Source organism: Podarcis liolepis, assembly GCF_965112155.1.
Source record: "Podarcis liolepis genome assembly, chromosome: 4".
Lineage (NCBI taxonomy): Eukaryota > Metazoa > Chordata > Lepidosauria > Squamata > Lacertidae > Podarcis > Podarcis liolepis.
The window spans coordinates 50,994,782-51,022,439 of record NC_139558.1 but is presented as its reverse complement, the minus strand read 5'-3'; the positions used below and the strand labels follow the sequence as shown (position 1 = coordinate 51,022,439).

The following is a 27,658-nucleotide window of genomic DNA, read 5'->3' as shown; positions in this document are numbered from 1 at the left end:
CCTCGCTGAATATTGATGAGACGCCTGGTGCAGCGCGGTGGCGTCCGGCGCAGCGCGGCAGGCGATTGGATGAGGCCGTGTGTGCGTGGTGACGCGCGTCGCGGCGGTGCGGGTCCCGATTGCTGCAGCCGCTTGTCAGTGTGACGAAGATTGGCACCCAGGTAAGCGCTGTCACTCAAACCTGCTCCCAGCCAGCCAGCCATCCATCACGGCGCGCCCGCCGCCGCTGTCGGCCGTCTTGGCTCCGCCGCGCAAACAGGCCCGGGGATGTGGGGCAGAGTGGGGGGAGGCGAGCCCGCCATACGGAATAGCGGGGCGGGGGCATCCGCACCGTAACCTACCCGGAGGGGGGGGGGTTAGGGGCGTCGGCAGGCAGGCGCGAGGAAAGGGAGGGGAGGGGGGGAGTGAGGAAATTTCTGGAACAGCCGCCGACTGGCCGTTGGCTTTTGTAGGAGGCGGCGCGTGCGCGCGCGCGCTCCGTGGAAGGGGAAGGTGTCGCGCGCCTCAGGGGGTGGAGTAGGTATGGGGGGGAGGGAAAGGGCAACAGCTGTTTGTGGCGCGAGGCGGCGCGGAGGGCGGTATTTAAAAGGGGGCCATTTTCGGGGACATTCCTGTGCTGTGGACTTGGAAGCGGCGGGGAGAGCCGGGGGGGGCTTGTGGCAGCTGCTTGGTGGTCGCTCCGCGCGTCCGTTTGCTTCCTCGAGTGCGGTTCGGGCTCCCTCCCCGTGAGGGAAGAGCCTTTCTTCGTCGTTTCAAACAACCCTCCTTTTCCTCACCTCACAAACCGGGGCGGAGGGGCGCGGGCGGGTACGCAACGTTGTTAAGTGTTGGGAAAATCCATGGGAATTGTCGTTATGTGTAACCCGGTTCTTGCTAATAAACGTGAGGCGTTTTGCCGCCTCCTGGTTTCTGAGCGTTTCTTTTTCCCCAGATATTTGCTTAGTGACCTGCCTTCAGTCCTAATGAAAGCCAGGAATATGTATTTCACATAAAAAAAATAGTGGTGGAGACGTAAATACACCCATACACGATAGAAAGGACTAAAACAACAGATCATCCACCTGTCCCCTGAGTAAATGTTAGCAGTTTTTTACTTGGCTATATATGGGAGAAGATATGTTTGGAACTGGCATTGAAAGTGCAAGTGCCACCTTCTGACAGAACTGGGAAAGTATGACATTTTCCTTGATGCAAGTACCACTTTTTTTTTAAAAAAGTGTGTGATCATGTTCTCCAGGCTCAGCTTGATTATGATGTTGGTAAACATCATGAGGTGCCAGTTCACTATTCTTGCACTAGGTCATTGCCTATAACCCTGTTCAGGTTCCAGTGTTCAAATGCATTAATCAAGAAACCAAGAAATAAAATGATTTAAATTTTAAATGGTAACTGCTGTCTTTTAAAAACACATTGAAGAAAAAATTGCTTCAGAGCTTCTCTTGGGCATCCCTTCAATTCATTTTTGAAAACCAGGAAAAGCAGTATATGTAACACAACAGTGCTGGGATTTAAGAAAAACAAATTTTAAAGGATATGTGCTGGTTTGCAGGCACTCAAATTCAGAGGCTAGGAGAAATCGCCTCACCAAGCTGATGATCTGCAACTGACTGTTACCCTTGTCTACAATTCTTACTAGTTTTGTGGTATAAGTGGAAGTATGCATGTTTTGTGCTAAACCATCATACAAGAGTTCTGTATATAAATAAATGTATATTCTGTACCAAAAAGGGCTGATCTCTTGACATGTATAAATCAAACAAATGTAACAGATTTGCATGGATTTGCTAATTTTGCATAATTTTCTTGGTCACTTTGGGGAGAGCGTGGTAGATACATTAAGAAAGCCATTTGAAATGCACTCCAGCAATCTTGTTCAGCTGTTCCATCAATGTCAGCAAGAATTGTCTATATACTTTCAAGCCTATCTTTGCAAACTTAACAGAAATGTCATATTTTTAAGGGAAACTAAGATTCTCAGGATATTTAATTCTGGACTTGTGAGTCGCATTACAAAAATATGTGCAGAGCCCTGACTATAAGTTTAATAAGTAAACATTGACATTTGGTCATGACTCACATGAATAAAGAGAATAAAGTCATTCTCAAGGACACTAGATTCTGAAAGATTGGTATGCAAAACTAGCTCAGATTTGCATATAAATTGAGCCATGTGAAATACTTGCAAAAGATGCTCCTGTACTGGGGATTGAGACTGGTGTTGCTATTGCCAGTATGCACATAACCTTAGTAGCTGGTAATCAGTCGAGGCTGGTATAGAACTGTGACCTTATCTAAAGAGGTCAGAACTTTACTCACTGTCCATGTTCTTGTTACCACCCAGTACAGATTATGTTAATGAACTTTACATGAGGCAGCATTTGAAGATTTAGAAACTTCAGCAGTGCAAAATATGGCTGCCCTGTTACTAGTTGGGACTAGGAGGTCAGAACAGATTGCACCAAATTTGTACCACTTACCTTGGTTGCCAGTGTGTTATCTTGAAAAAAAGCTAAAAAAAATGTGGGCTGGGTGTGGTAACTGTTGGGTGAATTTGTAGCTGATTGACCGAATCCAAAGAGTGCTCACTAATGATTCCTCTTCAGGGGGAAAAAAGGGGACAAGGGAGGGGCCACAGGGTTCTCCCTAGGTCCATTGTTCAACATCTTTATAAATGACTTGGATGAAGGTGTTGAGGGGATGCTCATCAAATTTGCAGATGACACCAAACTGGGAGGGGTAGCCAATACAGCTGAATATAGAATCTGGATTCATGATTACTTTAACAGATTGAAGAACTGGGCCCAAACTAAAAGAATGAATTTCATTAGGGACAAATGTAAGGTTCTACACTTAGGTAGATCTCAGATAAGATGTGAGAACACGCTGAATTTAAGCATATTGGAGGAAAATAAATGGGATTCCCTCCATAACGGTGAGTGAATATTTAGGTAGGAAGAACCAGCTGCACAAATATAAGATGAAGGCCACCTGGATTACCAAGTAATATATGTGAAAAGGCTCTAGGTTTACCAATAATATAACTGGAAAGGCTCAGTAGACCATAAACTTAACATGAGTCAACAGTGTTACGTAGTAGCAAAGAAAGCAAATGCTGTTGTAGGCTGCATCAACAGAAGGATAGTGTCCAGATCAAGGGAAGTAATAGTCCTGACCACACCTGGAGTACTGTGTCAAGTTCTGGGCAGCACAATTTAAGAAAGATATTTACAAGATGGAATGTGTGCAGAGGATAACCAACATGATAAAGGGTCTGGAAACCAAGCCTTATGAGAAACAGTTGAGGGAATTGGATATGTTTAGCTTGGTAAAGAGAAGATTGAGAGGAATCACAGAATTGTGGAGTTGGAGATACGATAGCCATCTTCAATAATAATAATTTTGTACCCCACCTATTTGACTGGGTTGCCCTAACTACTCCAACATAATATATAGAAAGGGCTATCACATGGAAGATGGAGCAAGCTTGTTTTCTGCTGCTCTGCAGGCTAGGCCCCGAACCAATGCATTCATGTTATAAGAAAGGATATTCCAACTAAACACCAGTTATAACTTTCTGACAGAGCTATTTGACAGTGGAATAGACTCTCACAAGAGGTGGTGGGCTCTTCTTCCTTGGAGGTTTTCAAGCATTTTTCACATGTGATTTAGTTGAGATTCCTGCATTGCAGGGAGTTGGACTAGATGGCCCTCAGGGTCCCTTCCAACTCTATAATTCTTTGATTCTATGAACCATGCTAGCCTGCCCACACAAGGAAATCCAAATTAAAGGGCCTACTCAGGTACTCACCACCCAAAACCAACCAGGCTGATTAAAAGTCTAAGAAGGCAGACTCTATCCCTTATGTCATTTAAACAGGTCTTGAAGACATTTTTTCTGTGTCTTTTAATGGCACAGAATGGGTTATACTGGTAAATGCAGTTTTAACACAGGTCTCACTGAGCTTTATTGTTTTATCACTGTTGGAGTTTTTTTCCCCTTTAGTATTTAAAATTTGCTATTTTAAATAGTGTATATGCTGTATTTCAAGTTTGTATTTTTAGATGTGAGCTCCTCTGTGGAGCATGTTTTCAAAATGTGGATTATAAATCCTTTGAGTGAATAAATATGCTGTTGACTTTCCACTGTATTGGTCTATCCCAGGCCAGAGGTAGTGCAGTGTTGCTTCTTCCATCCGTAGGATACCAGTGCAATAGCCCAGTGGAAATACTGCTTGTGTGCTTGCTGCATGGAAAACATTTCTTGATTTTAGTGTGCAACTGTGTATAATTGTACCTTTAAGTTCTGATGAATTCAGACTTGCAAGATTAGGTCTTAGAAAGAAGTAATTTTAATTTGGGTTGCTACTGTTTTGTTCAGCAAGCATATGTAGATGGCTAAGCTGAATGCCAATTATGATATCTGAAATTATTCAGCAATGATGTGTGCACAGCTTGGTTCCCATATCTAAATTTCTACACTCTGCTATTATTGATCTCTTCATTCAAGATTTGTGGTCAGATTGCAGGTGCCCAAGCCACTGTGTCACTCACAGGAGAGACGCGTGGCTTGGGTACGCTGCAGGCCCCATGTTAAGTGCTGCCCCTGCAGTGTGGCGCCCAATGCTCCCCTACCTACGCCTCTGCATAGTGAAAGGAGAGTACATACACATCCAACATCACAAAAAAACCTCACATTTGGGGTTCTAATAATTTGTGTTATTGTAAGGCTGTCATTGTGCAGCCCCATTTGGAGGATTACTAGTACTGCATTACAATCCTGGATTTGCATGCAGAATGAGGTGGGGAGCAAAAAAGAAGGCAGTTTGCACAATAGCAGTCACCATGACAGAAAGGGGTGAAGGTGAAAATGGAGGTGCAATGGGGGTTGTAAAAAAACAAGGGAGTGAGAGGTATGGTAAAGCTGCTGAAGATAAAAGCAGGGGCATGAAAGGGTTTGAAGAAAAGAAGGGGGTGGTAGCTTCATGATGGGGATGCAAGGTAAAAGTGTATGGGAAGAGGAAGATGCAGGAGTTACCATGGTGGTGGTTTGTGTGCAAGAGGGTCACAAAGGCAGTGGGGAGGTGAAGGTGAAATGGATGCAAAAGGGAACCTCAGAAGTGAAGGGGAAAGTGGCTTCAGAAATGGGTTTGGGAAGGTGGAAAGTGATCATAATAATTGCATGGGGTAGGAAGGGGATGCTCTAAGGGCAAGTGGAGTCAGCAGAGGTGCAACCCCTAGTGAAATATAAAGCGGCAAAATGCTTAACAGTTTTTTCTAAAGTGCGTTTTGCAGGTCATATATCCTAGAGACGACCCCACTGAAAAGTCAAATCTATTATAAGTCTCATTGGATAATGTTAAGGGGCAAAATGCTTAGTAGTAAGGAGTTGCTCAAGTTCCTAATTTAGTGTTTGAATGCCATAGTATTGTGTTGTTTTGTGCAATCAGCTTTTTACTGTGGAAATCATTTTGGTGTGAACATGTCTATTTGCTATCAAGGTAAGAGACTCATCAGAAAAGAACTCCAAGTGAATAGAAAATTAGGAAAAAATATAATTATGAAACCAGTTTAATGTATCAGTTGAGACTTCAGTTACTTGTAGTAAATTGTGATTGAAGTACCATAACTCTTATAGAGTAAATATGAAATCAGTTACCCAGTCCTTGCTGGCAAATTAAAAAACAGCTCATTAGCTGAGGAAATTCCTCATCCTAGAACCAGCCCAGGGGTTTTAATCTCTTACGGTCAGTGCTTTTTTTCTAAAAAAATGTTTAGGGGTACTCTCATTTTCCTACTCATTGAAATACTGCCTCTCAATGAGGCCAAACTTATATTCACAAAATGTTTAGGGGTATGTGTACCCTGGTGTCCCGCCATAAAAAAAACATTGCTTATGGTAGCCAGCAACTTTTTGAAATTACCATTTGAAATTGTACACTAAGGATTGCAAGATTTCTTCCAAAGTTGTCCCCAGGGTAGACTGCCGAAAATGGAGGAGCTACTAACAAAATAGATTGCAATTCCTTTGGGAATCTCTTCTCTCATGATCTTACGTGTCTCCATTACATTCTCTAATCCACTATGAGGTAGTAAATGAAAGGCTACTTCCTGAGAACTTAGGCATGTATATATATTTTTAAACAGAGCCCTATCTGTCCCAAAATTGATTTGTTTGAAGTACATTTCCAGAACAAAACTTAAAACTGGGGCATTTGCTTCACATATCTTTCTGGTTAATGAGCTAACAGCATGAATAAGATATGTGTAAAACCAGTAGACACAGTAGTTCTGATGGCTACTTTCTATCTCTAAAGTGTGAGAACTTTCAGGACCATGCTTGGTCAACAGGTTGAGAAACAAGCTCATGAGAGCCACAGATTATGTTTTGCACGTTGATGGATACAGATGAAAGCAGCCTGATAGCAATGGTGCTGGTCAATGAAGCTTCCTGGTGTATGAAAAGCTTGAGAGCCTCTGTTGCAAGAGCTGTTTGTTGTTGACAACCTGTATTTTATGTAGATTGTTTCCATATGACTTTCTTGTGGCTCTTTGTGGCTCCAAATTTGACAACATTCTGCTTGTTGCCCACTCCTATCCCCATTGAATGTGTGTGTGCAGGGTGGGGAGTGAGTTTTCAAAGGAATGATAAGTTTTTGCTTGCTTTCTATGCTATTTTGCTTGCCTAGGGAAGAAAAATGGAGGCTTCTCTGCTTGTTGCTGAAAATGCATATGAAAATAAGCAAAGGAAGATAAACCTGACCATCAGAAATTCTTCAGGTGAAACTTCTCCCAGCATAGTTGCAGTTAGTAATTTGGGAACGAATTATGCTCTTCTAATGTAAAAAGTCTCCATGTTGCGTCTCCTGCATGTTTTCTGCAGTATCTGATGCATCATGTGAGTGATCTTTGCATTTTTAGTGCACAGATTATATATCTTCACAATGTATATCCTCAAGGGCTGTGTATGCCTGCATCTGTGTGCTGATTCACACATTTAAACTGGCTGCTTATTTCATCCATAGGGACTTTGTGAACCCGATTGTACACCAAGCTTTACAATGTACACAGATATAATATGTAGCAGGAGAAAAAGTGTCCCTGTAGTAGGAGAAACGACTGGTGCCAGGCTGTATTTTTGTGCAGCCCAGTTTACACAGGTTGTGCTGCATCAACTTTTCCAAACCTGTTCCTGCAATATGCTTTAGACCAGGCATCCCCAAACTTGGCCCTCCAGCTGTTTTGGGACTACAATTCCCATCATCCACGACCACTGGTCCTGTTGGCTAGGGACGATGGGAACTGCAGTCCTAAAACAGTTGGAGGGCCGAGTCTGGGGATGCCTGCTTTAGACTATTAACACCCATCCATCATCCCTCACCACTGGTCATGATGGCTGGGACTGATAGCAGTTGTACTCCAAAACATTGTAGGGCATCACATTAGGGAAAGTTGCTTGACATGTGTATGAAAGAAAAGAAGCAGCTCACTATACCAAATTCCTAATGGGGCCTAGTAATATCATCCACAATGATGATGTGGAGGAGTCTGTCCCTTTTGGGCTTTCTGGCTTGCTGAACTCAATGCTTTCTTTGGCATACAAAGAGACACCACCTCTGTGTAGCATATACACAAGAGGAAAGCTATATGTGTTCTATGTGAGAAATGCCAGGCGTTTTTAGTTGCTATTCCTTGTTGCAGCCACCGAAAAATATATGTGTCCTATGTGAGAGATTCCATTTATCTTTAAAATTATCATAATTGTTCCTTAGTGCAGCTACTAGATGATTTTCAACTTTCTTTATAACCTCCAAATGTAAAAAGAGATCTAACTTCAGGGTATGTGCCATCTGGTCTTGTGACTACGACCAGTATCGAATATTCCTTAAGAGGGAATATTATGAAAAACAAAAATTTTCACAGTGGGTTTGCATTGTTCATTGTCCTGCATTCTTTTGTCGTATATCCCTTTCGACACTTTTATTTTTGCTAGTGAAACCACTATATGATATTCATATATAAAAGTTTGGTCATTTATTTTGTGCCACTAACTTGTGATTTTAGTTGCGTGTTTGTTGTGCAACTCTTTATTGTAATAAAGAGCAAGATCAAGTGGCCAACCATATTGCATTTATCACTTTTTCTGGCAAATATGATTTAATAGTCACTTTGACTGCTTTTGTCAAAAAGGGTTTGAGAACATTCCTGAGATCTTGTAGGTTGGTGTAGCAAATACATGTGATTGCATTCTCAATCCCCTCTGCCCCTGTTCTGCTGCTGCACATGCAGATGTCAGTTATGTAATTTGTATTTGATAACATCCTGTAAAAATACTAACCTTTTTGGATTTCCCCCCTAAGGTATGATGATTTGACTTTATAAGAACCCTAAGTAACCATGATGGCAACGCAGACATTAAGTATAGACAACTATCAAGATGGGCAACAAGTAAGAACATTTTTAAATAAAAAATGAAAATGTGAAGTGCACCATAGTAGGTAAAAAGAATATGTTAAATAATTATGGTGTCCAAGACATAAAACTACTTCTGTCCGATCTATAGTACTTTTCATCTGCTGTTATTTTAATATGGTACCTAAGTCATGCCACTGGCTTGCCCTTCGCCCATTTTCTAGTGCTCTTTAGCTGTTTCCTAGAAAGGTAGGAAACAACGGAATTTTCAGAAGCAAAGATTATTTAGGATTGATTCCTTTATATTATTATTATTATTATTACATTTATCAGTCGCTTTATACGATCAAAATTCTCGAAGTGACTTGCCAAGGTAAAATGCATGAAAACAGTTCAAAACCAGAAGAAATATAAAACTATGAACAATACAAAGCATATATAAATTGCTTATCTAGCATTATATTAATAAGGACAAGTCCTACCTACCCCACTCAAAGCTAAGCATCACCATAGGAGGTAATATTAATTAACCAAAGATCCGGATAAAGAAAAAGGACTTAGCATGGTGCCCAAAGATTAACGAGGAAGACTCTAGGCATCTGTTCCTGGGGAGAGCATACCACAGAGCATGTGAGAATAGGCCCAGTACAGCCTATTATGACTGAGACAATGCCCCAGGGAGTCGGACAAAGATAGCTCCCATCACTTGTTACCTGATGCTTTTAACCGGCAGTGCTGGGATCTTCTGCATGCGGTGCATGTGTTCAGCCACTGAGCTTCTGCTCTAAACTTGCTGAACCAGGTTTTATTTTGTTTTGTCATTTAGCCCCTCTCTCTCGCACACATGTACACAAATATTATTTTGTGAAATATTGCCTAAACGTTGCTATCGAACTTGAACTTCTTTAGCTGCTTGGGTTGTCAACCATATAATGTTGTACTTAACTATGCGGTATTTTGACTGAGCAATTATTTTGTTGAATAAATAAGGGGTGGGGGTGGGGAGAAGTGTCTAGGCACCTGATGAGGTTATGTTGTCTTTTTTTACTTTAAGGAAAATATCACAGCATGTGGCCATAAACAAATTTCTAGGTGATTCTTGAGAGGCTTTTTTCTGTATACAGTACTTCTGATTTTACAGTGGAAGTGACTATTGTACTGTTCCTTGAAATTTGTAAACTAATTACAATGCAATCATATATATTATATATGTTCAGTTGTAAGTCCTGTTGAGGTAAGAGTGCATAGGATTCCATCCTCAGTTTACTTTTGATTTTATATATGCTTGGGTTTGTTCAGCAACTCCAGAAAAAGCACCCAAATAGCTCCTTCTTGCATTTGTTTGGCATTGCTCTTAATGGTTTCACGACTTACTTATCTATCTCTTAATTTTTCAAATCGTTCAGCTTGTTACAAGATGGGTAATAGCATTTAAACATAATGTTCACTTTGTTCAAATTGTGAAGCAGTAGTCCTATCCAGGTCTTCCACAGCAGTACAAGGGCATGGTGCAGAGCTGCAGCTAGGAGTTACTACTATCTCCCCAGATTTCACGGACAGAAGAAAATATTGTGACCATAGTCCTACAGTTAGATTGTTTTATTGCCCTTACTAATTAGTCTAATTCATAATAAACTGCAACTTCCTATCAAAAAGTAGATATATTAGATCTTTCTCGTATTTTTTCCACAAACTATTTAACATATATACAAAAGTCCTTATTTATATTCAGTACAGAACAAACAGTGAAACATTTAATTTTTAATATTGAAGCACCTAAAAATAAAGCTATAAGCTTTTCATACAATAATTGTGAAATGGTCCCTCCTTTGCAATATCTCTGAAGAATTATATGCACTCCAGTGCCCAAAATAAAGCCTGAAATTTTAAACATTCTTAATTAGAAATGAGCTCTATTGAGTTTTCAAGTAAATGTGTAGCATACAGAATTATTTCTAACGATAATTTCTGTTTGCAAATGACACTTTGCCTATTGCAGATGTTTTCAAGGTCTGCTTTCTTAAAGTGATTTTTGTTGAAGCAGTGTATGTGTAGCTTTATCCAAAAATAGCTGGCTTATGAAACGCAGGATTCTGTAACAGACAATTGACTAAAAGAAACCTACTAATGGGAGTCAAACTTGTAGTGACCTTTCCACTATCTTCCTGCCTCCAAATGTTGCAAGGATTAAATGAGTTGTTTGTTAAATGCTTGTTCTTTTTGTGTGGTTGCCAAGTCATACCAACCTTCTGGCAACTTACTAGGCCTTTGGCTTTCTCTTTGCTTAGAAAATGAACCATTTAGTTGTGAATCTATGCTGTTGGCAATATAAAGCATCTTTCTTTTCCAGCAGATGCAAGTAGTAACAGAATTAAAAACTGAGCAGGATCCAAACTGCTTGGAAGCAGATGCAGGAGGATTGAGTCCTTCCCCGGTAGAGTCCCAGACTCCGATGGATGCAGATAAGCAGGCTATTTACAGGTAGCAGTATTCACAAGATGAGCTGTTTATGCAGTAAAATGTATCATTCTCTTTAGTAGGTCATGGGTGGTTCTCAAATCATGGGGTGGTGCTTGTGTGTGCAGGAGACATGGAACATGTGGAAGGGGGCACACACTGTTCTAGACATGATAAGATCTTGAGGCTGATGCATCTTTCCCCCCTCACCAGCCAAGCCATGGGTGGGAGTGGGGTTCTCTAGAATATCCTCATTAGATTTGTAGGGGCAACTGCTCCCCCATTCATTGACTTGGGAAAAGGTGCTACTTTGAACTAATGCTGTTTTCCTATTTGTGGTTTTAGGAGGTGTCAAATATAACTTGTTCAGTTTTCCCTTCCTAATACCAGTATTGAATTAGTGCCTAGACCAAAGTTTGTTCCACATATCAGTGCAGCTGGGGAGGTTGGTGATAGGTTGGAGGACTCAGAAAGTAGAATAAGTTTAGAAGAGGAGGCCTAAGCTTAAATCAGCCAGTGTATTGTAATTTGTCAAGAAGTTCATACATTTGGGGTTTTCTAATTACTGTGAGATGGTTAATACATGTTTTCATGCTTAAGACTGAAATCTATACATTTACAAGAGACTAAGCCCTATTGAGGACAGAAGGCTTGTGCAGAAGGCTTGTGCAGTAAGTTCTGCTAACTTCTGTTGGCGTTGAACATACTTAAGTGTTCAGGATTGTGACCTGTGTCTCAGGGCAAAGCTTTTTATTGTCTTTGTATTTAGTTACATATATTTGTCTAAACTTGCTTTCTGTTAGAGCTACATCGTTACAATCTAAGAAAATAAAGAATGGCATCCCTACTAGATTATTTTTTATTTTAATACAATTGTATTAAATTTCAGGCTTTTTAGGGTCTTTATTTGAGCAAAGCTTAATAAAAATGTAAGTGAGACCCAATAGTACAAGCTACCCATCAGTATCATTTACATCAAACTGTGGGATGACATTGATATTTAAATGATTCTATAATTAGCAGTATTTGATCCATGCTAAAAAGAAGAGCAAATAAGGGAGATCACAGTATATTCAGTTCTGATCCTAGCATAGTAATTGCTAATGTAACTTTATTACATTAAATGTAATACTAATGTAATAATCTAAAATAATAGGATTGTATGTATGCAATGTCCAGATTGCTCAGAATTTTTCATCAAACTAACTTGCACATAGATATTTCCACAAACCTACAATTTGCTTGTCTTTTTATTCCTAGACATCCACTGTTCCCCTTATTAGCACTATTATTTGAAAAATGTGAACAATCCACACAAGGCTCAGAAGGCACAACGTCTGCAAGTTTTGATGTAGATATTGAAAACTTTGTTAGGAAGCAGGAGAAGGAAGGAAAACCATTTTTTTGTGAAGATCCGGAAACAGATAATCTAGTAAGTAAAAACATTTTAGATAAGATTTCAATTTATTTATAAAATCTTTATATTTGAAAAAAGTAAATTGATACTGAGAAAACTGAATTGTGAAATGTCAACTTAAAGAAGTTGAAATTTACAGCCCTTGGTAGCAGCAGACATTCCCTGTCAGTATTACTGACAGAAGCTCCTCCATCACATAGCAAATTATCAACTTGGCTAGCTTCTTTTTTTAGATAGTTGTTTGTTTGTAGTTAATCTGTCTGCTTCATGAGACTCTTTTGACATATCAATATGTTTTCCAGTGAGTCAGATGTTCTTATTTGTAGGGTTTTGGTTGTTTGCATTTAATTTGCTGTCCTCCTCCACTACTTCCTCAATTCTTTCCATTCTCCTCCTCTCTCCCCATCCACCCAGCTGGGATTTGTGGTTTACATCTCAACAAACCATTTGATTTAATATGGTTGCTTGAAAGAACCCTGATTGGCTCTTTGCTGTGCATGTAGTTCCTTAAGTGGAAACTTCATGATATTTTGTGCTTGCTGATTCTGGCAATTGAGGTGCTGCCTGAATATTGAGCTTATCTCCAGAGGCTCTCCTCCTGGTGCCACTGCCTTCTGATATGGGGCAGGTAGTGACCAGGCAAAGAACCCATTCAGAGATGCAGTCTGCTTATTGAACTCTCTCCTTTGTGTGAACATCCATTTGTGGACTATGGCTTCTACCAGGGGCGTAGGAAGTGGGGGTGCGGGGGAGGGTGCGAACCACCCTGGGTGTCATCCCTGAGGGGGTGATAAAATGGCACACCACGGGGGGGCACTTACCACAGGGCCTGGCCTGCAGTGCGCCCAGGCCACGCGTCTCTCCTGGAAGTGACGTGGTGGCTCTGGGCTGCGCGCTGCCTGAAATGGCAGCGTGGGACTTGCGCCCGCCAGGCAGACTCCGTGGGCAGCTCACTGTGCCTCCCCCCTGGGCAGATCGCCGCTCAGCGCCCCTGGGTGGATCGTCTCGCTCCCGCCGCTCCGAGTGCCGGAGCAGCTAGCTACGCCCCTGGCTTCTACTTTCCTCTATCCTTCCACACAGCCTCAAAATCCGCTCAAGATTCTTGGGGCACGTGGGCAGCTGCAGTGGATAAAGATGAGAAACCAGAAATCCTGTTGTGCAAGTGGATTTTCATTGTGCTCTTTGTGATTCCTTTTTACTCAGAGCTTTTATTCTTTTATGCCTTTTCTGCTTTTAGTGTTGATTACTCCTGATTATTTCCCACTTTTTCGTCTGCCACTGATTGTAGATTGCATCATCTTGTAATTTTATGTTTTAATTATTGTATTTTTATTCCGTAAGTGTAAGCCACTCCGAGGCTGCATTTTCTTAACAAGTAAAATAAATTGAGTGGTTGGCTTTGTGCCAAATGCACATCTGATTGTACTTGAGTTGACACTTGAAGATAATGCATATTGCTATTTCTGATCAGCTCAACTACTTATCATAAGGAAGTTGGGTATGTGAAAATCTCTGCATGTTGTTCATTTGAAACTTGTTCAAGAAGAAAAATGGAAAAGGTGGGCTAAATAGGAGGGCTGCATCATACATGATAATCTGCACAAATCAGATCTGTGTAGAAAAATGCATTTATATAGCCTATACATGCTGTGGGCAGTCCCCAGTTTTGTGCAAGCAATTAACAGTGTACATAGTTTCCTACATTGAGACAATATCTGGGTAGGAGAAAGCAACAATAATTATAAATCGCCCTGTTGAAAATAAGCAAAAAAGTAGCTCAAACATATATTGAACAACTTAGCACACTGTAAATGACATATGCAAATGTTTGTTTTTATTGGTTTTTTACTTGTCTCTGAATTCTTTCTCTTTTCCCTCTTTTAGATGGTAAAGGCAATTCAGGTTCTACGAATTCATCTGCTTGAGCTAGAAAAAGTTAATGAGCTCTGTAAGGATTTCTGTAGTCGCTATATTGCCTGTCTGAAAACGAAAATGAACAGTGAAACTCTGCTAAGTGGAGAATCTGGGAGTCCTTATTCACCTGTACAACCCCAGGTACCTTTCATGCTAACTGAAATATATTTTCTTTATTTGATTTATAATCTACATTATCCCAAAGACTCAGGATAGGTAAGATTAGTTTTTAAAACAAACAAAGAGCAGATAAAATATAAATTGCTATGTTAATATTGGTTGAATTTGTAAACCATGCAATTTACAAATAGATGATCTGTGACTGGCAAGCTAGCAGTTTTTAAGGTTTTGTGATATTGTTAAGATTATAAGATCTCCCTTTTTCTTAGTAGTCACGTACATGGAAATGTAATTCTTAAAGAATGATCATAATCTATCAACTCTTTGTCTGCAGTCCAGCAACTTTAAACATGATAGAGATAGCTTGGATTTGCTGGAGCAGCTGTCTTCATGGAAAGAGTCACCAGAAAATGTGAGCAGTAGAGCAAAAATGACACGATTATCATTGCACCTCTTTGGCACTACCTCCTTAGCCTAATTTGGGGGTTGGCTTTGTTCATCTCATTGTAGATAATGGCCCCATCCCAGCAAGTGGTGATTTGTATGTAGAAATAGGGTTCTGTGATTGCTCTCTCATCACATACACAAGGCTTCAGGACACAAAATAAAGCTCCTCACATCCCACAGCCTGCATTCCATGCACATAAGGGCCCAAAAGCTGTGTTATACGAATTCAGATCTCTTGGACTCAGAATTGTTTGCTCTGTTTGGCAGAGTCTGTTATAAGGCCTCAGGTACCTGATACTTTATATCCTTTCATGGAGATACCAGACTTTAAGCCTGGAACCATTTGGAACATATTTGCTCTACCAGCGAGCTATGGGCCCTCCTATACATAACACCTATAATAAAAAATGTGTCCATGCAGGCACTCTGTTTTGTTTAATTTATTGGAAAGTGTAAAAAATCAACTGCTACACAGAAGTATTATATTTTTCGAAATTGAATTGCTAGTAACTGGAGGAACAGAAGTTGGTAGATAATTTCGTATCTTGCTCATTCCCTATCTTTTCCTTGAACATAAGTCAAAATGCCATCAGAATTGCTATAATTCCAGAGCACACCTCTCAAAACTTTAGCATATGGCTACATTCACCATTCATACCATGAGAGCTCTCCTAGAAGCCAGTCAGACAACATCTGCTCACAAGTTCCATGGCATAAATTAAGTTTATCACGATTAGTATTGAGATACTGGTGTATGTTTTTGAACTTCTTCATTGTGTTTCATTACATCCATCATGCCAGCCCCATGTCAATGTACTAATTGTAAATTGCATTGTCATCTAGACTTACCTGTAGATTTGGCTGATACCTCAATAAATCAGATAAATTTTAAGTTGGCAAAAGATCCAAAAAGTTCAAATTTTAAGTGCTTGAAACTTTACATTTCCTGTGGAAAACAATGAACTATTGACCATGTTTAATTGTGAGGATTCATGCATTTTTCTAGCATCAACTTTAGAAGGGCTAGAATTTCATCCCCAACAATACAGTGTTATATATATTCTGACTGTACATGTGATTGCCATATTTTTTTACTTATAACACAATTCTAAACAAGTCTATTCTGAAGTCCCAATGAGTTCAGTAAGACGTACTTCCAGGTAATAGGGTTGCAGCCATAAGCATATTTGCATAACCTTTTTTTAAAAGAAATGTTGGGATATTCTAAATTATTGTAGAATAACAATTCCTAAGTATGTAGTGCATTGACTAAAATTTATCAATTGTCTCTTTTACAAGCACTTTGATTACAGTAGCATGTGACTAGCCTAATATTAAACGGGATAAGCACTGTCAGCTGGGTTACTTCTGATCCAGAATTTGCATATCTGTTCTATATTCTGATAGGTGGTTCAATGTGGAGAAGAAAACCCACACTTGGAAAACCAAATATAAATGCAACATACTGTCAAACTGAAATATCTAGGTTATTTACCACCTCCTTTCATTGAATTTCCTTCTCATACTAGTTTCATCACTCTTTTTGATCATACTGGTTGGTAGTGATGACAAGATCATTATCCTCATCGGGTTTATGTTTTGAACATCTCATATTTGGTACAGTACCATTTCAACTTAAAGTGACAGGAGCACCCATTGTTATAAGTTCATGTAATTTTTGTTGTTTACTCTTCCTAGCCAATTCAAAGTGCCATCACAGGTACGCTCAGTCCCCAGGGGATTATGGTACCTGCATCAGCCTTGCAGCAGGGAAATGTAACTATGGCAACCGTTGCAGGTAGGAAGCACTGAATAAAAATGCAAACACTGCACTCATCGTAGATGTAGTTTGTGTCTGTTAAGTGACTAAGAAAAGGAATTCTTGAGATGATTTTTTGATTACTATGTTTATATGCCGCCTTTCTGCCTGTGCAGTCAAGGTCATTTACAATTTAAAATAATGGCATATAAGCAGGTTGGCATGGTATAAAAATTGGGGGGGGGGGGAAGGATGGGGAAGGATGAGGAAAATGAGAACATTCAGTACAAATGCATACAAAATAACTGATAAAATGACCAGGTTGACTGAAGCAGACAGTTATGGGAGGGAGGGAGCCAAGCCAATGAAATGGGGCATGTTTATAGCTCTCCTATTGAAGTAGCCATGTGGAATGTTTGTTTTATTAAGTTTTTTGTATCCTCATTTTTTATTTTTCTGTTGTGAATAGCCCTGGGATCTTTGGATGAAGGGCAGTATGCAAATTTAATAAATAATAATAGTAATGGCTGCTGATGAAAACATTATTATTTTATATTATTCAAATACAAATTATTATGCAACCAGCTGGCCTAGCATCTTCACAATAATGGCTGTATGGAAAGGTGAATCAGATGCAATTGTCTATTCTTCTTTTAAAAAAAAATACAACAAGCTTATGTAAAATTATAGCGAAGTTTTAAAGTACGTTTTGTGTGTTGTGTAAATAGTTTATTGTTTTCTTTGTTTAATGACATCTATATGAAAATGTTTGCTGTAGTGTAATATTGCTATAATATTCTTTTAAGGTGGTACGGTGTATCAGCCAGTGACTGTGGTCACACCTCAAGGTCAAGTAGTGACACAAGCTTTGTCACCTGGAACCATCAGGATCCAGAATTCACAGGTTTGTTTTATATTATAAGCATTTTTTAGTGAAATATTTAAAAAAACATGGTAATATTATGGTGTGTTAGTAACTGCCTACTACTTCTGAATCTCTGTGCAGCTCCAGTTACAATTAAACCAAGATTTAAGCATCTTGCATCAAGATGACGGGTCATCAAAAAATAAAAGAGGAGTTCTTCCAAAGCATGCTACAAATGTGATGAGGTCTTGGCTTTTTCAGCACATAGGGGTAAGGTTGATCACAGTGATTTGGGAATCACTACTATTCTGATAATTTCTGCTGGTATCTGCATGAGGGGAAAATATTTTGGCAAAATCTGAAGCTTTTAACTACCTACTCAGAATATATTAACTTGGTATATTAGAGTTGAATCAGGCACAAATTCAGTGGATGTCTATTATATAACCTTGTGATCTTAAATTTTAGAGATATTTTTGGTTTTATTACATCATGCTGAGGATTTTTTTTAATCCTGTGCTCCCTTGAACAGTAGTCCTTTGAGGGATATATTTATATCTCTGTTAATCTGAACCAGTTCCTAGGGGGCTAGAATGCAGTAGCATGTTTCTTTGTGCAGATTGCCGTACTAAATGCACTCCACACTCTCAAAAGGGGCCTTGTTAGCTTAGGGTCACACATGTTTCCTGTAATACCTACATGCATAGTAAGTTACGTTATGATCTGAAAGGTCAGACAAAAGTTTTTACAGGTTTTCTTCTTAATTCACATGTTATATGTACTTTTGTAAAGAAATCAGTCCCTTTGGAGGTGGGGGAGGAACGCTCAAGAGGAATGCTCCACAGTCCATGTACTCGTGATCAAATTTATTATACTCAGCCCCCTCAAATTGTACTGTTTGGGCAGCAGTATTTTCAGCTCTAGCAAATAGAGCAATATATGTAACAAGCTACCAGTGCTGGTGACTTCATCCAAAGGTATTAAAATAACTTGAACTTTCTGCATGGCTAAATGTAATATGTGATCCAGTATTCCCTTTTGAATGACACGGGTGGCGCTGTGGGTTAAACCACAGAGCCTAGGACTTGCCGATCAGAAGGTTGGCGGTTTGAATCCCTGCAACAGGGTGAGCTGTTGCTTGGTCCCTGCTCCTGCCAACCTAGCAGTTCGAAAGTACGTCAAAGTGCAAGTAGATAAATAGGTACCACTCTGGCAGGAAGGTAAACGGCGTTTCTGTGTGATGTTCTGGTTCGCCAGAAGCGGCTTAGTCATGCTGGCCACATGACCCAGAAGCTGTACGCCGGCTCCCTCGGCCAATAAAGCAAGATGAGCACCGCAACCCCAGAGTCAGCCACGACTGGACTTAATGGTCAGGGGTCCCTTTACCTTATTCCCTTTTGAACTGTACTGCATAACATCTTATGAAACTACAAGGAGACAAAAATGGGTTTGTATTAATTCTTAACAGTTCCTGATAAATTACTAGAATTACTATACTAAGTACATTATAGATAGTACTAGAAATAGCTATGTTTCTCTTGTAGATTTTTAACTGGTAATGCTTTTATTTAACTCCACACGGTATTTTATCCCTACCATATGACACAATGTGATAAATCCAGCTTTATCACATGTTGTGTTCCCCAAGGATCATGCCATCTAGCAAGGACAGCTGGGAGAATAATCCCCTCCCCCACATGGACATTTAAGGATAAAGTTATATTGTTAATTCTTTTTAAAAAATAATGTAGTGGTCACCCTGGTTATCATTTGAAGGTTGATGTTGAAGTCCTTTCTGGCTTTCTTTTAGGTTTCATGACTTCACTGGATATTAGAATTGCATAGAGTTAAGTTAAAGATGTTCTGAAGCTAGCACTTGCCTTCTTTTTTTCCTGGGAGGGAATTTTTTTATTGCACCCATTTAAATAATAAATGCTTGACAGTTTACTATCTACTTCTTCTGTTACTGTGCTAAGCATTTTAATAATATCAGTTTATATTTCACCCAATTACTAATTGTCTTATCAGCTGTGCCTAAACTGGGCCAGTAACTGTCAATCGATCAGGGATATCAGCAAAGATTGGTCTGCCAGCTATTATGCTGAAAAGATAGGGAATTTAAATTTTCTGTGAGAATTCTGGAAAAAAATACATTCATTACATCTGGGGGAAACTGGCTACTTCATTTTATGATTTCATAAAAGTTAATATAGCAACAAAAATTGAGACTAAAGGGTTTTTTTAAAAGTACAGAGGAAAAAGAGTATGGAGATCCCTGCAGGTGACAGAATCCTTGAAGTTATTGTAGATTTCCTTTCCCTTGCAGTCTTTTTCAATTCCTTACCTGTGAATAATTTTTTTCTGGGAACTAGTGCCAGAGACTATAGAAATTGGAGTACTAGGGATGAGAATGTGTTGGTTTTTGTAATAGCAGTGAGTATTTTAAGTTCACAGAAGTAGGAGTCTAAATAATAATGTTCCTTTCATTATTAGAGTAATAAATAATTATCTGTAATCGGTGTCATAAAATCAACATATTACATAAAACAATGAAAATTTCAATCTACACATATGAAATCATTCTGACGTGTGTTGTCAAAAATTAGTTTCTCTGGTCAGAAATTATCTAATTAGCATAGAATTAATCCCACACTAAATTGTATTCCTTTTGCTTTATGGTTGCAGATTTTTGTATTGTGCTTATTGCCTATCTTTAGCAAGTTCTTATAACTTTTCCATCCCCCTTCCTGTCTGTAGCATCCATATCCAACAGAGGATGAGAAAAAACAGATAGCAGCACAAACCAATCTAACATTACTTCAGGTTAACAACTGGTAAGATACAACGAATATGCCACTTTTTTGTGTTACAAAATTCACCTATGTTGAAAAGTCACATAGAAATATACAGCATTTTCCTTTGGGCTGCTATGTAAAGCTAAAACTGGACGGGATTGATGTAGGGCAGAGGTGGTCATGGGCCAGATCCTTACTGGAATCATCCTTGACAAGTGAGTATGCCACATGATTGACAGGTGTGTTGTCCTGCCCAGCTGTGAGAATACCTTGTGCAGGATTTGCATTTTGGTACCACTTTATCAGGCTCACGTTCTGTGCTTTGGGAAGATCTGAACAAAGGGCTGGCAAAGTGATTGTTTCCCCACTCCTCTCCTTTGACAGGACAGGAGCACCTGGACCAAGCAGAATCACCCTCCCTTCACTTTGACTAATGTTGTGTGGAGGCAGGCGATTCTGCTAAGCACTGAATTTCAGTATGCCAGAAAGCTCCCTGCAGGGAACTCTCTACCACACCCAAAGGCAGCAGAATCATACTCCCTTTGTATCAGCCAAGTGTGTGTGTGATCCTGCTTAGCACTGGGCTTGGGTATAGAGAGTCTGATTTTACGGATGTCTTCATAAGATTCATTTTTGGTCATTTTAGGTTTATCAATGCTAGAAGACGAATTCTTCAGCCAATGTTGGACTCCAGCTGTTCTGAAACTCCAAAAACAAAGAAGAAAACAGCGCAAAACCGACCAGTTCAAAGGTTCTGGCCAGACTCCATTGCATCAGGAGTAGCTCAGCATCAATCAAATGAACTTACAATGTCAGATGGTGAGCAGATTCCTCAGCTACTTTATTTACTCTTTGCAAACTGGATGTTTTAGAGACTCTCCTGAGCCTGTCAGACAATTTCGCAAACAGTTTGTATGAATAAAAGGGGTGCAATCTCTCTAGTAAAAATAATCCCTTGACGTAAGTGGATTTCAGAGAATTCTAACCCCCAGCTGCTGCTCACACTGTTGAAGGCAGAACAGTTCGGGGCCAGTTTCTTCTTCTGCCGTGCCAGCTCCAGGCTGGTGCAGCAGGGGGTGGGTCTGAATTGGGCCTCTTTTCTGGCAGTTGGCCTGCTGAGGATCCATCAGATTCATCCCCAGCCCTGCTTCAGCCCTGGAGCACCCTGTTTGGAGGTCTACACTAGTTACCACCAGTGGGAATACTGCTGGAGGTAACTGCCCAGTCAGCTGTGCTTTCAGCATAGGCATCTGCAGCCAGTGGAGCCCACCAGAGCCAAGTAGAGGGACACCTCTACCCAGTTGTAGCTCCCTCCATCAGCACTGATCAGGCAATTAGGAACATGCCCTTAGCATAGCAGCAGTTCTTCATGGATCACATGATTCATGTGCCAAATTGGATTATTTCTCCCTCCTATGTACCGGCACCATTCATATAAACAGAGGTCTGTAATGGCTCAATGTGGTTAAACATTCCTGTGTCTGGTACACACTTTCAGCCTCACACATGTTTATTCAGAAGCAAGTTCCACTTTGTTCACTGGGGCTTTTTCCTCAAGTAATTGTATATAGAATTGCAGCCTTAAAAGTTAACAGCTTTGGGATTGCTTTTCATTGGCAGCCCGATTTTAAAAGCACAAACCCACTGTTTATTAAGATAAATGAGAAATGTGTTCCAAAATGTTCAAAACTCAGAAATCTCACTAGACTAAAACTGACATCTCTTGTATGGAAATTACTTGTATGAAGAAAGATATTTCAAATAGCTTATTCAACTTTCATTCACTTTTAATTTTTAGATCTTTGGCTTTCATTAATAGGTTTTTCAGAGTAAGAACTGTGGATTTTGTAAAAGAATTGAATTGTTGTTCCAACGGGACCCTTGTTTTTCCTCCCCATTCTCAGGAGCCGTTGTAACAATTACAGCCCCAGTCAACATGAATGTAGACAGTCTGCAATCTCTTTCGTCTGATGGTACTACTTTGGCTGTTCAACAAGTCATGATGGCAGGGCAAAGTGAGGATGAATCTGTGGACAGCACTGAAGATGACGGAGCAGACCTCTCAACCACAAACATCAGTGGGCTGGTCTTGGATAACAGTGATTCTCTGCAATAGGAAGCAAGAGAATCTGGCCTAAATATATAGGAGAAACAATAGACTGACTGACTTTTTATAGTTTGCACAGCAAACATTTTACACAAGTTTTATTTCTAATATGTTTTATATGTAGATATAGAAGAGTGCACTTTTTGTATTTCATAGTCGGCTTAAAGAGTGTCTTTACAGGTGCAGCAACTTCTTTCAAATGTGTTGTTTTTGGTTTTGGTTTTGAAATTCTAGTAATTTAAGAGAGAGAGGAAAAAAACATAATCACCCCATTATTTTCTCAGGGTAATTTTTTCACTCACAAAATTGATCCCAGATTCCCCTAATAAGGGAATGGGGGGGGGGGTCATGGGACTGCAGTCCTGGGGGAAAGATGATGGATGCCTCGCGGGTGAGTTAACTTTACATTAGCATGGGTTTAAATATATACCCATCACACAATCATCATCTTACTCAATGGTTGCTGTTGTCTATCATCTCTTCTGCAGTTTTGTGACATATGAAATTGCCCTGGTGGGAGAATTTGAAAGTACTTCAGTCTCCTGGAGAGTTATGCAATTAGTCCTGTCATTTTAAGATTACTCTAGGTGGTTTAACAATGTAAATGTAAAGCATGTCAGACTAGTGTTTGGGATTTGTTTATGAAGTTAGCCATGTAGATTTGAAAGATGCTTCTGCACCTTAAAAAAAAAACCTGCCAGTCTGAAATGGGCAACAAAACACATAAAAGAAAGTGGAAACGTGTGAGTCAGTAACGAATGTATGGCATTTAAAATGAACTTAATTTCTCATTTAGTTGTTCGGTGGAAACCCTAGATTCCCCCTGTACCTTTGGATTTTGTCACTGACACAGCTGCTACTTGTCGTTTTATCCACCAGCCCTGTGGCATGCTGGAATCCTACTTGAAATATGTGGGGTTGCGATGGCGGGGAGGGCAACAAAGGAACTGGAATGGGCAAAAGAAGCAGTGAGTGTCCCAATTCAGTGGTAGATTTAATGGTACAAGGGGGATTTCTGGATTGCAACTTAGCAGCTCTACCCATAGCTAGTGAGTCTGTTCATAATTTGCTATAAAACACTTATTTTTACCTTATCAGGTTATCGGAGTAAAATATTTTTATAAATTCTCTAAGAATTGGGATGATGACTGTATTGAGCATGAGAAAAATGTTTAGTACTCCTATTTGGAAGGTTATGAAAACAGTCCAAATTGAATAAACATGCCTATGTCATATTCTATGGATCTCTGCTATCCCATAGTGGTACAGCCTATTGTGGCATAAAGTGGTGATGTGAGAAGGACCCAGTCCCTAATGGGGTCTTGGTTATTGTTAAGCATTGATTTGTGTTCCGTATAAAGTAATGTTACATTTCAGTCTATATCGAAACCTGTTTCTCAAGTGATTTGATAAATCGGTATTCATAGGGAGTAAAAACCCAAAATCTTGCCTTATAATCAAGATAAAATCTATAGCAGTACACACTTCATACCTGTTGACAGAACATGGATATTAGCCTCTGAACTGCGATACATCTTTCCCCCACACTATTGCCACTTCTCAATTGTTGTTTTTATAGCCAAAGTATGTGATAAGGTTAAGATAAAAATGAATTTCTCAAGCACAACCTTACTTGCACAATCTCAACAGTGCTTCACCATACTAACTATACCATTCAGCACTCAAAAATAGTGATGATAAATTAGCCTTCACCATAAATGTCATTAGCTCCCCACCCCATACCTCTTGAATTTGTTTATAGTCTTGTGTGTAGTGCCATTGACACTACTGGGAGTTGGTATTTCCCCATTGCTTGCTTTAGATAATAGGCCCTGGGGGCTTGGTTAGCTATTTGGAGGAACTGGGTGGCGTTATCTGCACCAACAAAATCCAGATTTATCTCTAGCTGAATGTGATAAATTAACTTGGTTGGAAGTCCTGATTCTACGAAGCCTTCAAAGAATTTGTTTCCCTGGGGTTTTGGGGTGGGCTTTAAAAAGAGTTGGTACCGCTCCACTAGCCCTATTTTCCTGTATAGGTAAGTCTGAAGTTGGGAAGAACAAATCACATTTTTATTCTATTACCTCTAGGCTATATCAGACCCAATCCAAATGTTATGGTGACAGCATGGCTCTATCTACTTGATAGAGGTTCTTTTACGATCCATAATCAATTTCCCACAAACATGGCCTGGGTGAGTAATGTCTCTACGCCATCATTATTTGCCTGTCCAGGTAGCTTAGCACTGGTATAGACAGCACAAGATCTGAGATGTTATGTTAACCAGCCCCTACTATACAGAAGTGTTGTTTTTTTCATTGACAACCACACTACTACAATGCTCAAATAGACCCACTTTACAGAGTACATGTCTTATTTTTATCTCATATTCCATAGGTACTCTCCTGATCACCAGATAAGCAAGGCAGCAGACAGATGTTGACAAGAGTGCTGTGATCTCCATAGCCTCACAAGGGGAGGAAAAAGACAGCCTTAGAAAGCTACGAATACAAAGCAAGGAGACAGCCGAGAGATGACAACCTTAGATCAAGAATGTACTGAAACACTTTGCATAAAGCCTAGATAGACACCACACTCACTTTTACAGTTGTGTGAAAGTTGGGTTAACCCATAATTTCTCTTTCATGTTTTTTGAAATTTTCTGAACAGTGTTAAGATGTGGAAAAATGTTTACAAGGGGTTTGTTTGGGGAAACATTAGTATAATGTAGCAAGTTTATATAGGAATAATACCAGGCCTCATTAAAACCACAACATTTAAACACCACCACTGAAAGAGCTAATGAAATGCAACAAACATTTGTGCATCTGAACGTACCATAGCTCAATGGTAGTCTGTTCATTGTGTTTTATTGGCTTTAAAATAGTTACCTAGGATAGCACCCTTTCTTGACTTTTTTCAGTAGCACTTCATACAACCCCCCCTTTTTTCTTATACAAAAACATTTCCCTGTTTTAGCTGCATATTTCCACACTCTCTGATATTAGAAAGTGTTAGCAAGAGATAGACCCAAAGCAACATTTTCTTTTCATTTGTAAAACGCCTAGACTCGAAATGCTTGTGATGTAATTCAGAGCAAAAGCAGGCTTTCTGAAAGTGTAAAGGGGATTTGGGGCAAAGGCATGTCGAATCGAGTACCCAAGACATATTTGCAGGTGGTAGATTGTGGCCATTTTAAGTAAAAGACAGAGGGCAGTTGCAGCTCACACTTGGACCTGCTCTCACCCTTTTGGGCCCCCCCCCCCCAGTTTGGGCTGTAGGGATTTAAACCACTGTGATGGACTACCTGCATGCAAACAGTTTACTGTGCAAAGTATTTTCCACATGACATGAGCTTATATTGGCCACTGTATGCCCTTTTAAAATACAAATCAGCCAAATGCTGTTGAATTTCAAAGAGAGGCCTCCCCTGTATGCAGGCTTATTTAACAAAAGGAAACCAAACCATTCTTCATTTATTTCATAGCCTCTGAAGTATATATTTTAATGTTAAATTCATTTGCACATGTCTGTTCTCACAGCCATGGTTAACAGATCTAGAAATGTCAAAATTGGAGCATGCCAGCCTGTAACTAATATGCTGTGACTTCTGTGAAGACAAAACAATCCCACATTAAGCAAATCATCAGTATCTTTGGGATGGATATCAGTTTGATGGTTCTGGGTTTGGACTCCAACTTTCTGCTGAGTTCTGGGCATGGGTCTTCTACCCTTCAGCACAAGCAAATTCTTGATATACCTGAAACTGGGAGGTGGCAAATGCTCTGCCTTTCTTTGCTGAGTTGTGTTTTTGTTTAGTTTCATTGCAGTTGGTTGGAACAGTTATAACAGCACTGAGCTAGAAATTGCAGCTCTGCCCAGATACCTTGAAACTTTCTCTTATCCACAGAAATGTTTGGAAAAGCATTGCTGGACTTAAGAAGAATTTAAACTCTTCAAAACTTGATATCCAAATATGTGCGAGCTAAGTAATCATTTTCAATCATCGCATTAGATGAATGAGTGTAGTTTATTTTGATGTGTCTTATAATGGTGCTATTATTTATGACTGGTGTATGTATTGGCATCCTTCTCCTGAGATGGTAAACTGATCCACCAAAACAGAATGGTATTCTAGTTTTACTCAAAGTAGAACTTTATGAAATGAATGGACCTACCTTAGTCATCATGTCCTTACCTTCAACAGGTCTCCTCTGAGTAAAGCTCAGTTGAATGCCACGCACGGTTAAGAAAAATAAACACTGCAGTAGGTGTCCAGAACTAGCTGTATGCTTGCTATGCCATTAATGTGCAAAAAACAGGGCAGAAGACTTGAGCTGTGTTTTTGGGATAGCACTGTAGCCCGGCCATGTATGGTCAAAGGACATGTTTTAAAAATTCTTGTAGTACAAGAGAAAGGTACAAAAGATGTTTTGGGATTTCCAGTTCAACTGTAGGAAAGTTAGTATCACTTTAATGAGGTAGTATCTCTACAAAGGAACCCAGAAGTGGACCACTAATCCAGGATTCATGATGAGATTCAGGCTGCATCAGCCAATCATGGTGTGTTCAATTACATGTATCACATTTGGTAGAAATGTGCTAAGCATCCATTTCTCAATACTTAAGGTGCTTTACTTTCTCTTTGAAACATATTGGATGTTACTGATGATTGGAATGCCATTACAAGTGGAAGTAGATTGTGTTTACCAAACCCAAATTACATTTTCTTAAACTTGTTTAACATTTTGAGGAGACTTTTGCTTCAGTGACAACTAGAAAAGGCTTTTGACTGTGTGTGTGGTTCCAACTCATTCATATGCCCACTTCTTTGGATTGTGACTATTATATAGGTCAATGACAACTGCTTTTACAAGTGCTTGTCTGCCTGTGATAACAGCATTATACAAAGTAGACTTTATAGCATATTTAAATATTGGTTTGTTGATGCAGGAAATACAAAGGAAAGCACGCTAGACTTTGAGGTCCATAACCTACGTAGGATGAATGATTATGTGTTTTCTCTGCAAAATAAGTCATTGGATCCCCATTTCTAAAAAAAGTTATAGTATCTAATCCTTATGTTTTGGGTACTTCCCATTTGTTAGAGTCTATGTATTTTGGCAGAGAGAAAAAACATGTCTTCAGTTGTATCAGAAAATATTTTATCTTCATAACTGACAATCTTTAAAATCTAAACTCTGATAAACCTAGTTGTTCAGTTTGTTTTGTCATTTAATGAAATATTTGAACCAGCATGGCAAAATAATTATGATTCATCAATGTGTTTTACATGAAACCTCTGAACTCAAAGCATGATTTCTTCACTTTGTGTTTTAAAAGTAAAGTTTCACATTGCTTTAATTAA

General features: G+C 39.6%; 1 protein-coding gene across 10 annotated transcripts; it reads left to right on the top strand.

Annotated features, from left to right (window-relative positions):
* The first annotated feature begins 46 nt into the window (after positions 1-46).
* Positions 47-27,658, top strand: PKNOX1 (PBX/knotted 1 homeobox 1). Of its 10 annotated transcripts, none has more exons than XM_083500489.1 (12): positions 47-161; positions 6,687-6,777; positions 8,358-8,445; positions 10,760-10,890; positions 12,127-12,298; positions 14,168-14,338; positions 16,463-16,562; positions 17,330-17,427; positions 17,530-17,658; positions 20,146-20,222; positions 20,830-21,002; positions 22,088-27,658. In XM_083500489.1, exons 3-12 carry the CDS (start codon positions 8,395-8,397, stop codon positions 22,297-22,299), a joined length of 1,314 nt encoding a protein of 437 aa, XP_083356615.1. In that variant the 5' UTR covers positions 47-161; positions 6,687-6,777; positions 8,358-8,394; the 3' UTR covers positions 22,300-27,658. The 10 variants fall into 10 exon arrangements, with proteins under 10 accessions (XP_083356615.1, XP_083356617.1, XP_083356612.1 ...); XM_083500491.1 differs by having other exon boundaries at positions 6,687-6,895; XM_083500486.1 differs by lacking the exon at positions 6,687-6,777 and adding an exon at positions 14,652-14,729 and having other exon boundaries at positions 60-161; positions 10,763-10,890.

What these genes read in the sequence shown, in the direction of transcription:
- PKNOX1 (XM_083500485.1), top strand. Translation starts at nt 8,395, where the DNA reads ATGATGGCAACGCAGACATTAAGTATAGACAACTATCAAGATGGGCAA. An exon ending in TCAGGATCCAGAATTCACAG is followed by an intron (nt 17,428 to 17,529) that starts GTTTGTTTTATA and finishes ATCTCTGTGCAG; the next exon opens with CTCCAGTTACAATTAAACCA. An exon ending in TGAACTTACAATGTCAGATG is followed by an intron (nt 21,003 to 22,087) that starts GTGAGCAGATTC and finishes CCCCATTCTCAG; the next exon opens with GAGCCGTTGTAACAATTACA.